The following is a 14876-nucleotide window of genomic DNA, read 5'->3' as shown; positions in this document are numbered from 1 at the left end:
TTCCCCCAGAAAGAGTAAGTCCTCTAATGGGGAATCAACTAAGCCTGGCATATAGAGTTTAGACAGGACCAAGTCCAACCCCCTGCATCAAGGCTTATGAATTTAAGGTTTTATAAATGTTATTTGAGACCCTCAAAGATGGCAAAACCAGAGATACACAAGGTAAGACAATTTAGTTTTTAAAGTTTTTAAAAATTTCATTCTTAACTAGCTTTCTCCATGAAAGAGTGTTGGAGCCCACAAGACTATATAGTCAACGTACATCCGACAGATTTATAAATTGAGACCCACAAGTGTACAACTTATGGAGTATCCCATTTTGTAGAGCTGCCGGAACACTTGTCTTTTGAAAAAGTTGCTATCATGTCTGTGAAAACCTTGAAAGCCATGACTTTTTTAAATAAATGAAATTTATTCCCACAACACTTCAGCAGTGTAACTTCTCCTGCACTGCAACAGAATGAACTTTCTATCCCTCCATACCGTGAGGCCTTAGAGGGACAATATTCACTCTTTGTTCTAACAGTCCAATTACATGGAGTCAATCCCACAAAGTTACCTGCGAACAAGACCACATAGAAATTCCCATAGAGACAGGCATGGAGTAGGAAGGTGTTGTGCCACACCTTTTCTAACAAAGAAATCTGGGTATCCCCACAGAGATTAGATGAGCAAAATGGGTGAATCTAGGATTCAGGGACCTTTAACAACTTTATCTAATACTTTGAGATGTCAAGTACTTCCCTTTGGATGTTGGCTCTTTCCTGGGTCATGTCCTTTTCCAAAGCACTGCTTTGTCAGGTTTTCCCTGCCCTTTTTGTGATTTTGATAGGCATATTATCATTGAGTTATTATCTTGGAGTTTTTCAATTATGTCTATAGAAACTAACTATAGTTACTTAACTAACTATAGTTTTTATCATGGAGTTTTCCAATTATGTCTATAGAAACTAAAAACCTCATGGAGATCACTTCTTACTTTTCTTTGTTCCCTTCTTCCTCCCCCCTCCTTTTGCCTCACGTTATTTTCTAGCCCTACAAATAAAGACTACGTATGGTAATGTACTTGAGTTAATTTTTTACCCTTGTATCCTGGCCTGCAACAGACATCCTATTCTGAGCCCTGAGGGGGTACTGAGGTTGGTACTCAAGGCCCCAATAAAGGAGTTCCTCAGACGTGTACTAGCTACACCAATCATTGAGCAATGGACCTCTCTCTCTCTCTCTCTCTCTCTCTCTCTCTCTCTCTGTCTGTCTCTCTCTCTCTCTCTCTCTTTCTCTCTCTCTCTCTCTGTCTCTCTCTCTCTCTCTCTCTCTCTCTGTGTGTGTGTGTGTGTGTGTGTGTGTGTGCGTGTTTGTGTGAAAACCCTTTTCTGATTTCTACGGGGTAAAAGAATTCCTGCCCTGGAACTTGCTGGGACTGGGATTGCTGGTTTTAAGGGCATATATTACTGGGAATATTTGTAACAGATATAGAGAAAAATAAAGAAACATGGACAAATGGAAAAACAATTCCCATTGTGAGTAGACTTCTTTACACTCAGATTTTTAGTGCCCCATTCATTTATTATGGAGAACTTTCTTGAAGCCTGAAAGGGGTACCCTAAAAGCTCAACTTTTAGGACCCTTGTTAATGGTTAGCTGTATGAGGATGTCAGAAGCACTGGAATTTAATATCCAGACAGGTATCAGCTGCCACATGGATGCTGGGAATTGAACCCCAGGCCTTTGGAAGAAGTGCAGCTAGTGCTTCCAACTACTAAGTTATCTTTCTAGTCCCCATTCTCCTTTTTAAATATTTTCTCAGAGTTCACCTTCCATTTACCTTCTTAAAAGGACCAGACTTTGCTTATCTGAGGTACACAGAGGTGGACAACTTCCTGCCCAGACCAGGTTGCTGAGTCATCTTGCATAGATCAATGAATCCACCTTTGGACTTCTCAGGTCAAGCATTACTGACCCCAACATTTTTCTGGAATTGGCTGAAGTTGTGTTTTTCTTCTTTGGGAGGGTTTAATGGGGTGCACTCGGAAGTAGGACTGCAAGCAACAGTCTAAGGACTTGAGGTAGCTTTGAATCTCCTCTCCTGATAGAGAAGGCAAGTGGCTCAACATCAGGGATGATGTTTGGAGTTGGCATATGTGGCAGACACACTGAGGTACCACTGAGACACACAGGCTGGTCTCTATGGTCTCTGCCTTTTTGTTTCTGTCCTACCCGAGGTGGAATAGACAAGTAATTCCTACTCTACTTCCTAAAGTTGAGCTGTCTGGAAAGGTTCTTGGAAGATTAGGGAACCTTCTTGAGTGCCTCTGATTTCTTATTTTCTTATTGACGTCATAGGCCTGGGACAGTCACCCCTTCTGTGCTGTGCTGTGCTGTGCTGTGTGAATGGTGGATACAGCAAGGGAGAGGCACATTTTCAGTAAATGACATTATACTTGTTATTTGGACTATGTTTAGATCTACAAACCATGCAGAAATGTCAGGCCTGTTTCTACCTAGGGGAAGACATGAAATTATACCTTTACAACACACACAAAACAGTCTTTAAAATGGTGCAGGACAGTACAGAAGAGTTAATGCCATGTAACACAATATCTGGTTAAATCTTCTTAACCTTGCTCTGAGAGTCTCTGCACAAATTTCACACTGTCTGGTGCCTGCGGCGTGAGATGGAACACTCCCTACACTGTATATGGTAAGCAGATCCTGAGAATCACTGTTTTAGACCCAAGTCAAATGGCTTGTGTGATGACTGTTTCAGAAACAAAATGTATTAGAGGCTTTTTAACAAATGCACTGCATATAAACAAACTGAAAATTAAAAACCACATGGTCATTTCATTAGATGCTGAAAAAATCCTTTGACAAAATCCAACACCCCTCCATAATAAAGGTCTTGGGAAGAACAAGGATACAAGGAACATACCTAAATGTAATAAAGACAATATACAGCAAGCCAACAGCCAACATCAAACTAAATGGAGACAAATTCAAAGTGATCCCACTGAAGATAAGGTTTTCCACTCTCTCCATATCTATTCAATATAGTTCTTGAGGTCCAAGATAGAGCAATACAACAACAACAACAACAACAACAGTAAAAAAGGAGATCAAGGGTGTTGAATCTATCTTGGGTTGAGAAATACCAGGCTAAATAGAAGATAGAGCATTTTGTTGTTGTTGTTATATGGGGTAAACTCACAAAAAAGGAACGAGAAGTCCAAACTCAGCTATGTAGAGCAGGAACCAGAGAGAGAGAGAGAGAGAGAGAGAGAGAGAGAGAGAGAGACTCCTGGGCCTCCGGGTGTTTGTCTTCTGGTACCCAAAAGGTCACACCCCTAACTTAGTCCCACGTCTTCAAGTTTATTGGCTGACAGAGATTCCCCATCACCTCCCTCTTTTGCCTAAATAAGAGAGTTCCAAACCTATTACAAAACTATATACAATAGGAACAGTTATCAAGTAAAAAATTACCACCAACATAAATAATATTAAGCAAGGAACACATGTTAAATGTTTAATAAACATTCTATTATAAAGAGTCTTGCATCAGAAATGGATTGGCTAATTTATAAGAGGAAGTTAACTAAGACTCTTTAATCTTTAACCCTATCGAAGGCCTGAGAAGTAAAATAATATTACCTGAGTAGTCAGAAAGTGCAATCAAACAGCTTCCTAAGAGAACAGTACATGACAGAGACAATTGGCTACTTGAACATACTCCCAAAGTCTCATTTGTAATATTGAATCAACCAATTTAGCTAAGGTCTAGTGTAACTGACAGACCATTTTTAGATGCAGCAACATTTTCAGAACTGTTTTATCCTGTCTTGGCAAGGTTTGGCAGTCTTTGTGTGTGTGTGTGTGTGTGTGTGTGTGTGTGTCTTACTTATCCAGTCTGGATACCATGTATTTGTCAGTGATGGAGGCATGGGCAGTTCCTTGCCCAAAGGCCAGTTGTGCCAAGAAGAAAACAAATTCCTAGTGGAGTGTCTTCATTGCACAACATTCTCTTGGGAATAGATTGGTGCTGTCAGGAGCAACTGTGTCTCACATCAACAAAACCCTGAGCTCTTTAAATGCCATGTTCAACAGATGCTTGAAGTGGTTGAAGATTACCTATTTAGGCAGAATACAATCCCTATATATCTAAAAACCTATTTAATCTGACTCTATATATAGCAAATATGAATAACTATAATATAATACTTAGTACCTGTATAACTTAAAGACTATGACTTTATATCATAATATTAAATAAGCTGAAAACTTCTGTGCAGTAAATGAGGAAAATGACCTCAAAATGTAAACGATGTATAAGTATCTTGATCAGAGGTAGGACTATGTAATATAATATGAAAATACATCTTAAAATTGTACCAATATACAAAACAGAGGTAGAAACATGCATGAGTACAATCTGACAAAATAACTTTTCATAGGTGTATGAATATTATAAACAGAAATAACAAATATAATTTGAAATTGTATCAATCTACAAAAAACTATATCAGTGTAAATAATCCATAAATAATAGCTCACAAATACTTACTCTATTACCCACTATTACTATTATTATTAGTCTGAATAAGTTCACACTAACTTATCTATTATACAAATACAAATCGGAAAAGAAGTCAAACTCTCCCTATTTGCTGATAGTGATATGATAGTTTACATAAGCGACCCCCAAAACTCTACCAAAAGTTTCTGCAACTCATAAATACTTGCAGTAATGTAGCAGGATACAAGATTAACTTGAAAAAATCAGTAGTTGTCCTTTACACAGATAATAAATGGGCTGAGGAAGAAATAAAAAAAAAAATCACTTTTCACAATAGCTACAAATAATATAAAATATCTTGGAGTAACTCTAACCAAACAAGTGGAAGACCTGTATAACAAGAACTTTAAATCTTTGAAGAAAAATATTAAAGAAAACATCAGAAAATAGAAAGATATCCCATGTTCTTGATTAGGTAGGATTAACATAGCAAAAATGACAGTCTTACCAAAAGCAATCTACAGTTTCAATGCAATGCCCTTCAAAATTCCAGCAAAATTCTTTACAGACATCCAAGGAATAGTACTCAACTTCATATGAAAGGGGAAAATACCCCAAAACAGTATAGCCAAAACAATCCTGTACACTAAAGGAACTTCTGGAGGCATCACAATCCCTGACTTCAGACTGTACTATAGAGCTACAGTATGGAAAATAGCCTGGTATTGGCATAAAAACAGACAGGAGGACCAATGGAATTGAATCAAAGACCCAGATATTAATCAACATACCTAATTTTTGACAAAGAAGCAAAAAATGTGAAATGGAAAAAAGAAAGCATATTTAACAAATGGTGCCAACATAACTGGATATCAACATGGAGAAGAATGAAAATAGAGTCCAAGCCCATCGCCATTGTCCTTGGTTTCTCAGTCCTCCTCCACTGTCAGCCACATTCAGAGAGTCCGGTTTGGTCATATGTTCCATCAGCCCCATTCCAGCTGGACTTGGTGATCTCCTGTTAGTTCTGTCCCACCATCTCAATGGGTGAACGCATGGGCTTGGACTCTACTGTATGGACGGGCTCTGTGTGAGCCTTGTCAGTTTGGTTGCTCACCTTCCTGGACCTGGGGGGAGTTGGGAGGACCTTGGACTTAACATAGTGAAGGGAACCCTGATGGCTCTTTGGCCTGGAGAGGGAGGGAGTGGGAGTATGGGTGGAAGGGAGGGGAGGGAAGGGGGAGGAGGAGGGGAGGAGATGGAAATTTTTAATAAAAAAATGAGAAAAAAAGAATGAAAATAGACCTATATCTATCATTATGCCCAAAACTCAAGTCCAAATGGATCAAACACCTCAACATAAAGCAAACCACATTGAACCTCATAGAAAAGAAATTGGGAAGTATGCTTGAATGATTTGGCACAGGAGACTACCTTCTAAATAGAAGCCCAGTAGCACAGACAATAGGAGAAACAATTAATCAATGGGACTGTAGTGATGAGCCGCGGGCTGGCTGCCTTCTGCCGCCCGGCTCCCGGCCACCGGCTAGCTTATGCCCCGAAATAACAACACACAAATTGTATTCTTTTAAAACACTGCCTGGCCCATTATTTTCAGCCTCTTACTCACATCTTGACTAACCCATATCTAATAATCTATGTAACACCACGAGCGGTGTCTTACCGGGAAATAGTCAGCATGTCTGACCTGGTGGCTAGCTTCATCACATCTGTCTCACTGAGGAGAGGCACGGCGGTCTGTCTTACTTAGGAGAGGCGTGGCATCTGACTGAGCCATCTACCTCACTTCCTTCTTCCTGTTCTGTCTACTCCACCCACCTAAGGGCTGGCCAAGGCAGTTTCTTTATTAAAACAGAAGACCTTCCCACATCATGGGACCTCCTGAAACTGAAAAGCTTCTGTAAAGCAAAGAACATGGTCAACAAGACAAAACGTCAGTCTACAGAAAGGGAAAAGATCTTCACCAACCCCACATCAGAAGAGGGCTGATCTCCAAAATATACAAAGAACTCAAGAAATTGGTCATCAAAAGAATAAATAATCCAGTAAAAAAATGGAGTACAGACCTAAACAGAGAACTCTCAACAGAGGAATCTAAAATAGCTGACTCTTAAGGAAATGCTCAACATCTTTAGCCATCAGTAAAATGCAAATCAAAACAACACTGAGATTCCATCTCAAACCTGTAAGAATGGCCAGGTTCAAAAACAATGATGACAACTTATCCTGGAGAGGTTGTGGGGTAAAGGGAACACTTCTGCATTGCTGGTGGGAGTGCAAACTGGTATAGCCACTTTGGATATCAGTATAGCGATTTCTCAGAAAATTAGAAAACAACCTTCATCAAGACCCAGAAAGCTTACTTTTGGGTATATACCCAAAGGATGCTCAATAGTACCACAAGGACATGTACTCAACTATGTTCATAGCAACATTGTTTGTCGTAGCCAGAACCTGGAGGCAACCTAAATGCCCCTTGACTGAAAAATGGATAAGAAAAATGTGGTACATTTATACAACGGAGTACTACACAGCAGAAAAAAATAACGAAATCTTGAGATCATCAGGCAAATGGATGGATCAATAAAATACCATATTGAGTGAGGTAACCCAGACCCAGAAAAATAAATATCATATGTACTCACTTATAAGGGGCATTTAGACATAAAGCAAAGAAAAGCAGCCTACAAATAACAATCCCAGAGAACCTAGAAAACAATGAGGACCCTAAGAGAGACAGACGTGGATCTAATCTACATGGGAAGTAGAAAATAACAAGAACTCCAGAGTAAATTATAAGCATGGAGATCATGGGAGAGGGAAGAAGGAAATGGGAGAAAAAGAGAAGGGAACAGAGAAAAATGCACAGCTCAAAATAATCATTTTAAAACAGTTTTAAAAAAGCACAATGGATGCACTGTCATTATGTCCTGACTCTGTTTTCAGCCCCAGGACCAAGCCCAACATCAGCCCCTCCTGGAGCTGTGGGGAAAGGTGGAAGTCCTAAGGTCTAATCCCTTTGTTTCTAGGAAAACAGAGCCCTGGCCATTGTGCCTGGGGTAACTTGGTCTCAGCATCATCATTGGAGGCAACAGCTTTCAGAGGGTCAGCTCTTCCTCTTCTGTCTTCCGTCCTGATGACTGTCTGAAAAACCAGAAAGAAAGTCATCCTGTCTTAGGAAGGGCTCTAGAAATAACAGAAACTGATCTAACACAGCCAAAGTTTCCACTTTGAGAGGGACAATGGCTGTGTTATTGGTTTCCTGGAGTCCTACAGCAGGGCAGAGTCCCAAGGCTCAGTGCCTGTCAGTCAAGACTCCTGCACTCTCAGATCCATGGAATCATGCAGCAATACAGAGTTGATTTGATCCGTACCTGTCCTATGTACCATAATGTGCCCTTTAGGGAAGGACCAGGTTTTCTCTAACCTCTGGGATTTCCTACCTACCTCTTCTTGCTGACTCTCACTGTTTCCCTTCTTATGAAGAACAAATTAGCATGTGATAGAATTAGATGATCCTTATAGATAGCTTCTTAATTATTCTGAATTTAAAATTCCAAGCATATTGTTTCATAATTTTTTCAAAACTGGGTTTGCAATAGAGGACATGATCTTCCCAAGACAAAAATCATGAACTTTTTTTTTAATTGGAAAGTACAAAATTAGTTACTTTAGCCAATGTAGTTCATTAATGATTGCTCTTTTGAGTAAATCATTAGCACTAAATTTAACTTCCCTTGTAAACATAGAAATATATGTGTCCAGTGAAGGAGATCTTGTGCCTCTACTCAACCAGCTCTATTATTAGAAGAGCAGAACATCTCAGCAGCTGGATTGCTTCAGGCCGAGCTTCTCCCATGGCTCCTGCAGGTTTCCCAGCCTCCCTTCCTCTGTGTGTGTGTCTGCTACTGGCCTCTGGCTTTACATTGGCAGGCAGGTTGCTGGTGGTGCCCATGGATGGGAGTCACTGGTTCACCATGCAGTCGGTTGTGGAGAAGCTCATCCACAGAGGGCATGAGGTGGTGGTGGTCATGCCTGAGGTGAGCTGGCAACTGGGAAAATCTGTGAATTTTACAGTGAAGACATACTCAACTTCTTACACTCTGGAGGATCTGGACTATAAGTTTAAGTATTTTTCTCACACTCAATGGAAAACTCCAGAACAAAGTATACTTTCTATAATGACAGGCTCGGCCAAAGTTTTTTATAAATTAATGTTTCCCCACTGTAGAAGTTTGTTTAACGACAAGAAGTTAGTGGAGTACTTGAAGCAGAGTTCTTTCGATGCTGTGTTTCTGGATCCTTTTGAGCTCTGTGGCTTAACTGATGCCAAGTATTTGTCAGTCCCTTCAGAGATGTTTACAAGATATTTCTTTTGCCACTATCTTGAAGTGGGCACCCAGTGTCCCAGTGCACTGTCCTATGTTCCTAGACTTTTCTCAAAACTTTCAGACACCATGACTTTCAAGGAGAGAGTGTCGAACTTTGTTTTTTACGTGGAAGAGCATGCATTTTGCCACTACCTGTTTAAAACTGCTACAGACATTGCCTCTGAAGTTCTCCAGAGCCCAGTGACGCTGGAAGACCTCTTCTCCCAGGCGTCTATTTGGTTGTTACGCACCGACTTTGTGTTAGATTTCCCCAAACCTGTGATGCCAAATATGGTGTTCATTGGTGGGCTCAACTGCCAACAAGGAAAGCCACTTTTTTTATGTTGTCTCTCTTTAGCACATGAAGAAGGGCCTGTTTTCGGGCAATGAAAAGGAAAGTCTTTACTGAGCTTCGATTTGATGTTTGCTTTACTGCATTCATAAGAAATTCCTTCTGAGTAGAGACTTGTTTTGTGCCATTCACTAATTAGGAAGAAATTCTTTATAGGTGTCCTATTGATTAGATGTTTATACCTGTGACATATTTGCATATACATTTCAAGATACAGTCTAATTTTGAATATATATGTGTGCCTTCTATTTGTGTTTGGGGTCATGAAACTGGAAAGGGAAAGGGGCAAAGAAACTTGTCTGAGAAGAAACAATGGCAGTAATGATAGACATGTCACATGAAAACAGAAAGGAGAATGTTCAGCGGTAGGAACCGGACATATGCAGGGCAAAGCAGGATAGCGGGAAAGTGGAATTATCAGGAGTAAGTAAAATACAGCTTGCCTGAATATTGGCATAATGACACCGAACACTTTGTATACTGACGCAGAAAATAAATTTAAGAAGACAAATATAAATCTGAAAGCTATATGTTAAGGCTTTCGGAGACGTTTAAGAAATACATTATTCTATAAATCAGCTCTCAAGATTGTCAGCTGCACTCTATAGTATTCCACATGCAGTTTCTCTGTATTTCAAAAATTAGTGATATGATGTGTAGGATGCAAGGTAGGTGAATTCTTTTTCAAATAAAATAAAATATAATAAAATGAAACAAAACCCAAAACATCAAAAGTGAACAAGAGAAGTTAATAGAGAATAAGATCACAAAGAAAAGTCACAAGAATCAGAAACGCTCTTGTGACCACACTCAGGAGTCCCATGAAAGTACTGAACGGGAAGCTGTGGTGTCTGTTCAGAGGGCCTGGGGCAGGTCCATGCAGGCCCTGTGCAGACTGCTTCAGCCTCGTCAGTTCATACGAGCTTTTCTGAGTGATTTAGCAAGCCTTGTTCTTTGGGGGTCCTCCATTCCTTCTTTCTCCCTGACTCCTTCTGCCTCTCTTCCATGAGGTTCCCTGAGCTCTGACTGGAGGGATTGGATGGAGACATCTCACTGAGAGCTATGTGTTCCAGGTCTCTCTATGTAATGCTTTGCTGTGGTCTCTGTTTTTGCTCCCATCTGATACATCTCTCATGATGGCTGACTAAGGCACTGGATCCATGACTACAGCAGGATATCATTATGAGTCATGGTTACTCCCATAAGGTTTGTGCCTCTATTGCCATATCATATTTTGTAGGCAAGATGGATTATAAGTGAAAGGTTTTGTGGTTGGGTTGGTGTTTCTTTTTCTCTTTTGGTAGCCTGCAGAGCACATTTTCATGTCATAGACAATAGAAAGGTGGGTGAAGTTTGATGTAGGCACCAGCTCAACCTTTCAGGTTCATTGAGTTAAGGAGTTGTGGATGTTTTCTTCTGCAATGGGGTCTTGTTCCCAGTTTGTGGAAAGCAACCTATTTTTTTGGTGACAGCCTGGGTTGTTTGGGAATTTCCACGGGACCCCTTGGAATGACCAACAGCTGAATTGCATGAAATGCATTCCCAAGCAGAAAGCTTAGTTTGGTGACAAAATATTGACATTAGCAGTTCCCTGTCCCTCACTATTTGGAGACCTCTTCAAGATTGCCTTCATATATTTACTACAGGAAGTTCCCAGTGTCCTGCACTAGGTTTCCGTTCTGCCACTCAAATGTTTTCCAATTCTAGTTGTCTCTCCTCTCAAGGCCACTCACATCCCTCTGCCCTCTCCTTCCCACCTGAAACTCCTGTGTCCCTTCCGTGCTCTACCTCACTCATAAAATGTTTATTATTTCCCTCTCTCAATGTGTCCTGCCTACTCCCTTCCTCTATGCCTAACCTCTCTGGGTTTATAGATTGCAGCTTGGTTATCATTTCTATAATGGAAATATCCAATTGAAATCAATACATATCATATTTCTCAACTGATCTGGGTTACCTCACCCAGGATGATTTTTCCTGATTCTATACATGTGCCTACAAACATCATGATATATATTTTTAAAGTGTTGAGTAATGCTTTATTATATAAATATATCACATTTTTCTTATCGCTGTTCTGTTTATGGACATCTTGGTTTTTTTTTCTTAAACTCTGGTAAATAGAACAACAACGAACCTGGTATATTGAGGAAATGTCCCTGTGGTAGGATAAGGTATCCTTTGGGTATATGCTCAAGAGTGGTATATACTGCTATGAACATAGTTGAGCACATGTGATGTGGGAGGGTCTTCTGTTTGAGTTGATTTCATTGGTTAATAAAGAAACTGCCTTGGCCCATTTGATAGGCCAGCCCTTAGGTGGGTGGAGTAGACAGAACAGAGTGCTGGAAAGAGGGAAGTGAGGCAGATGCTTCAGGCAGCCGCCATGCCTCTCCTCTCTGAGACAGATGCCACGGAGCCAGCCACCAGGTCAGACATGCTGAATCTTTCCCAGTAAGACACCACCTCTTAGTGCTACACACATTTCTAAATATGGGTTAAAGCAAGTTTTGTGAGAATTAGCTAATAAGAGGCTGAAACTAACGGGCCAGGCAGTGTTTAAATGAATACAGTTTGTGTGTTGTTATTTCGGGTTTTAAGCTAGCCATTTGGGAACCAGGCAGGATGAAAAGCAGGCCTGCCCACAGCTCATTCTACACACATGTGGCACGATTGAGCATCCTTTGGATATATACCCAAAAGTGGTATTATTGGGTCTTTAGAAAGGCTGTTTCCTAATTTCCTGAGAAATCACCACACTGACAACCAACAGGGCTGTACCAGCTTGCATTCCCACTAGCAACATTGTTTGTTATAGCCAGAACCTGGAAACCACCTAAATGCCCCTCTACTGAAGAATGGATTAGGAAAATGTGGTACACTTACAAAATAGAGTACTATACAGCTTAAAAAAATAATGACACCTTGAATGTTGCAGGAAAATGGATGAAGCTAGAAAATATTATTTTCAGTGAGGTAATCCAAACACATAAAGACAATTATCACATTTACTCACTCATTAAGTGTTTTTTAAACATAAAGCAAAGAAAAGCAGCCTACAAATCACAATCCCAGAGAACCTAGACAATAACGAGGACTCTAAGAGAGACATACATGGGAGACATACATGGATCTAATCTACATGGGAAGAAAAAGACAAGATCTCCTGAGTAAATTGGGAGCATGGGGACCATGGGAGAGGGTCGAAGGAAGGGAGAGAGTAAGGGAGGGGAATGGAAAAAATGCATAGCTCAATAAAATCAATAAAAAAGTTTAAAAAAATCCGCACTGAATATGCTGTCATTATGTCCTGACTCATTTTTCTGCCACAGGACCAAGCCCAACATCAACCCCTCCTGGTTCTGTGGGAACCACTCCTCTCTGCAGACAGGGAAGTTTGGGGGTAGGAGGGCTTGTCCCTTAAAGTGACAGGGTACCAGGTGACAGACCAGGCCAGCAGATCACAACAACAGCGCCATGTAGAGCTACCTTATGCATGTCAACAGTGAACACCACAGCTTCCTTCTGGGCAAGCTGTCTTAATCCCAGATGTACAGGGAGAGGACTCGAAACCAATTCCTATGAGGAAAATGGGCATGAGGTGTGGGTGGCAGCAGCACTGTCTGTAAACACAAGGGGGAACCAAACTCCCAGATGCAGCAGTGACAAAGGAGACAAATGCGTGGATCTGTGGAGAAGGCTCCTGGGTAACTGACTAGAAGGTTCTCAGCTTCTTATAGAATGTGGGCTTTCTACAGCAATGGATGTATCCAGGGGGACATTGTAACAGGAAGGGTGGACACCTTCCTTTTGGTCCCTGGAGTGGTCTGTGCAGATGCTTGTCACCCTTATGTCAGCAATTCAGAGAACACAGTGTTGGGAGGTGGAACAAGAATTCTACTGTACATGCGCCAGGAAAACAGCATTGCTCAATTGGCAGGGTTGTTTCTAAACACTGTGTGTGAGCAGGGCCAGCCCAAGGATCCTCGCTCTAGGCTTTTGACCCAGCAGCAGGCAGCAAATCCTTTGGGATCACAATCTGCTTTTGCTTTGAGACCTACTCTAGAAATGCAAGATTGGTTGAAACTTGTTTCCTTTGGTGAAAACTATTGGACTCCTTAGGGTCAGGATATTTCTTCGAAACTATTTATAAACTCACATTGCCTGACTCTGCCCAATAAAAAACTTATCTGGAATAAAAGCAAGTGTGCCTCGTAATATTTGATCACTGAATAGTGTTCTCCAAGTAAATCATTGTCAGGGATTGTTGTTTCTTAATGGTGCAAGTACTGTCAGTCACACTTCCTCCTTTGTCAGAAGAGCTCAGATTCTCAGCAGCTGGATTGCCTCAGGCTGAGCTTCTCCCATGGCTCCTGCAGGTTTCCCAGCCTCCCTTCCTCTGTGTGTGTGTCTGCTGCTGGCCTCTGGCTTTGCCCAGGCAGGCAGGCTGCTGGTGGTGCCCATGGACGGGAGCCACTGGTTCACCATGCAGTCGGTTGTGGAGAAGCTCATCCACAGAGGGCATGAGGTGGTGGTAGTCGTGCCAGAGGTGAGTTGGCAACTGAAAAAATCCCTGAATGTTACTGTGAAGACGTACTCAATTTCTCACACCATGGAGGATTTAAACCAGAAGTTCAAGTATTTTTCTGATACTCAATGGAAAACTCCAGAACAAAGTATGCTTTCTTTAATGACAGGCTCAGCCAAAAATTTCTATGAATTAATATTTTCAAACTGTAGGAGTTTGTTTAACGACAAGAAGTTAGTGGAGTACTTGAAGCAGAATTCTTTTGATGCTGTGTTTCTGGATCCTTTCGATGTGTGTGGCTTGACTGTTGCCAAGTACTTGTCGGTTCCGTCAGTGATCATTGCAAAAGTTATATTTTGCCACTATATTGATGAGGGCACTCAGAGCCCCAGACCCCTCTCTTATGTTCCCAGAATTCTCTCGAAAATCGCAGACACCATGACTTTTATGGAGAGAGTGTGGAACCACATCACCTACATGGGGGAGCGTGCATTTTGCCCCTATTTTTTCAAAACTGCTACAGACATTGCCTCTGAAGTTCTCCAGACCCCAGTGACTATGGAAGACCTCTTCAGCCAAGTGTCCATTTGGCTGTTACGCACTGACTTTGTGCTGGATTTCCCTGCACCTGTGATGCCCAACATAGTCTTCATTGGTGGGATCAACTGCCACCAGGGAAAGCCACTTTCCAAGGTATGCCATCTCTCCTTTAGCACATGAAGAGAGCCTTTGGTTTGGCAAAGAAAAGATAAATTCTTTACCGAGCTGTGATTTATCATTTACCTCACTGCATATGGAATTTCTTCCTGGGTTAGAGAATTGTTTTGTGCCAATTCACCAATTTAGGAAACAAATATCTATTGGCGCTTTATTGATATGGTTGTGTATACCTGTGAGGATATCGCATATACATTCAAAGCTACAATCTAGGTTTATCTATGTATGTGTGCCTTCCTCTGTGTGTATGGCAAGGTCATGAAATTAGAAAGGAAAGGGACAAAGAAAATTTTCCTTAAGAGAAACAAATCCAGTAAGTAATGATAGACATACCACATGAAGACAGAAAGGGGGATGTCCAGGAGTAGGAAGAGGACA

General features: G+C 41.1%; 2 protein-coding genes across 2 annotated transcripts; both read left to right on the top strand.

Moving 5' to 3' along the window:
- Positions 1-8206: 8206 nt before the first annotated feature.
- On the top strand, positions 8207-9291 carry LOC119821939 (UDP-glucuronosyltransferase 1A9-like). The gene has a single exon (XM_038341026.1). The coding sequence runs from the start codon at positions 8287-8289 to the stop codon at positions 9289-9291; it is 1005 nt and encodes a 334-aa protein (XP_038196954.1). The 5' UTR covers positions 8207-8286.
- A 4125-nt stretch (positions 9292-13416) lies between these two features.
- On the top strand, positions 13417-14501 carry LOC119820720 (UDP-glucuronosyltransferase 1A8-like). The gene has a single exon (XM_038339269.1). The coding sequence runs from the start codon at positions 13620-13622 to the stop codon at positions 14499-14501; it is 882 nt and encodes a 293-aa protein (XP_038195197.1). The 5' UTR covers positions 13417-13619.
- The last annotated feature ends 375 nt before the right edge of the window (positions 14502-14876 follow it).

The sequence above is a fragment of the Arvicola amphibius genome, chromosome 8 (assembly GCF_903992535.2).
Source record: "Arvicola amphibius chromosome 8, mArvAmp1.2, whole genome shotgun sequence".
Lineage (NCBI taxonomy): Eukaryota > Metazoa > Chordata > Mammalia > Rodentia > Cricetidae > Arvicola > Arvicola amphibius.
This window is presented reverse-complemented; position numbering and strand designations above follow the sequence as displayed.

Bases quoted from the DNA above. Each gene is read 5' to 3' on its own strand.
- LOC119821939 (XM_038341026.1), top strand. From the start codon at position 8,287: ATGTGTCCAGTGAAGGAGATCTTGTGCCTCTACTCAACCAGCTCTATT.
- LOC119820720 (XM_038339269.1), top strand. From the start codon at position 13,620: ATGGCTCCTGCAGGTTTCCCAGCCTCCCTTCCTCTGTGTGTGTGTCTG.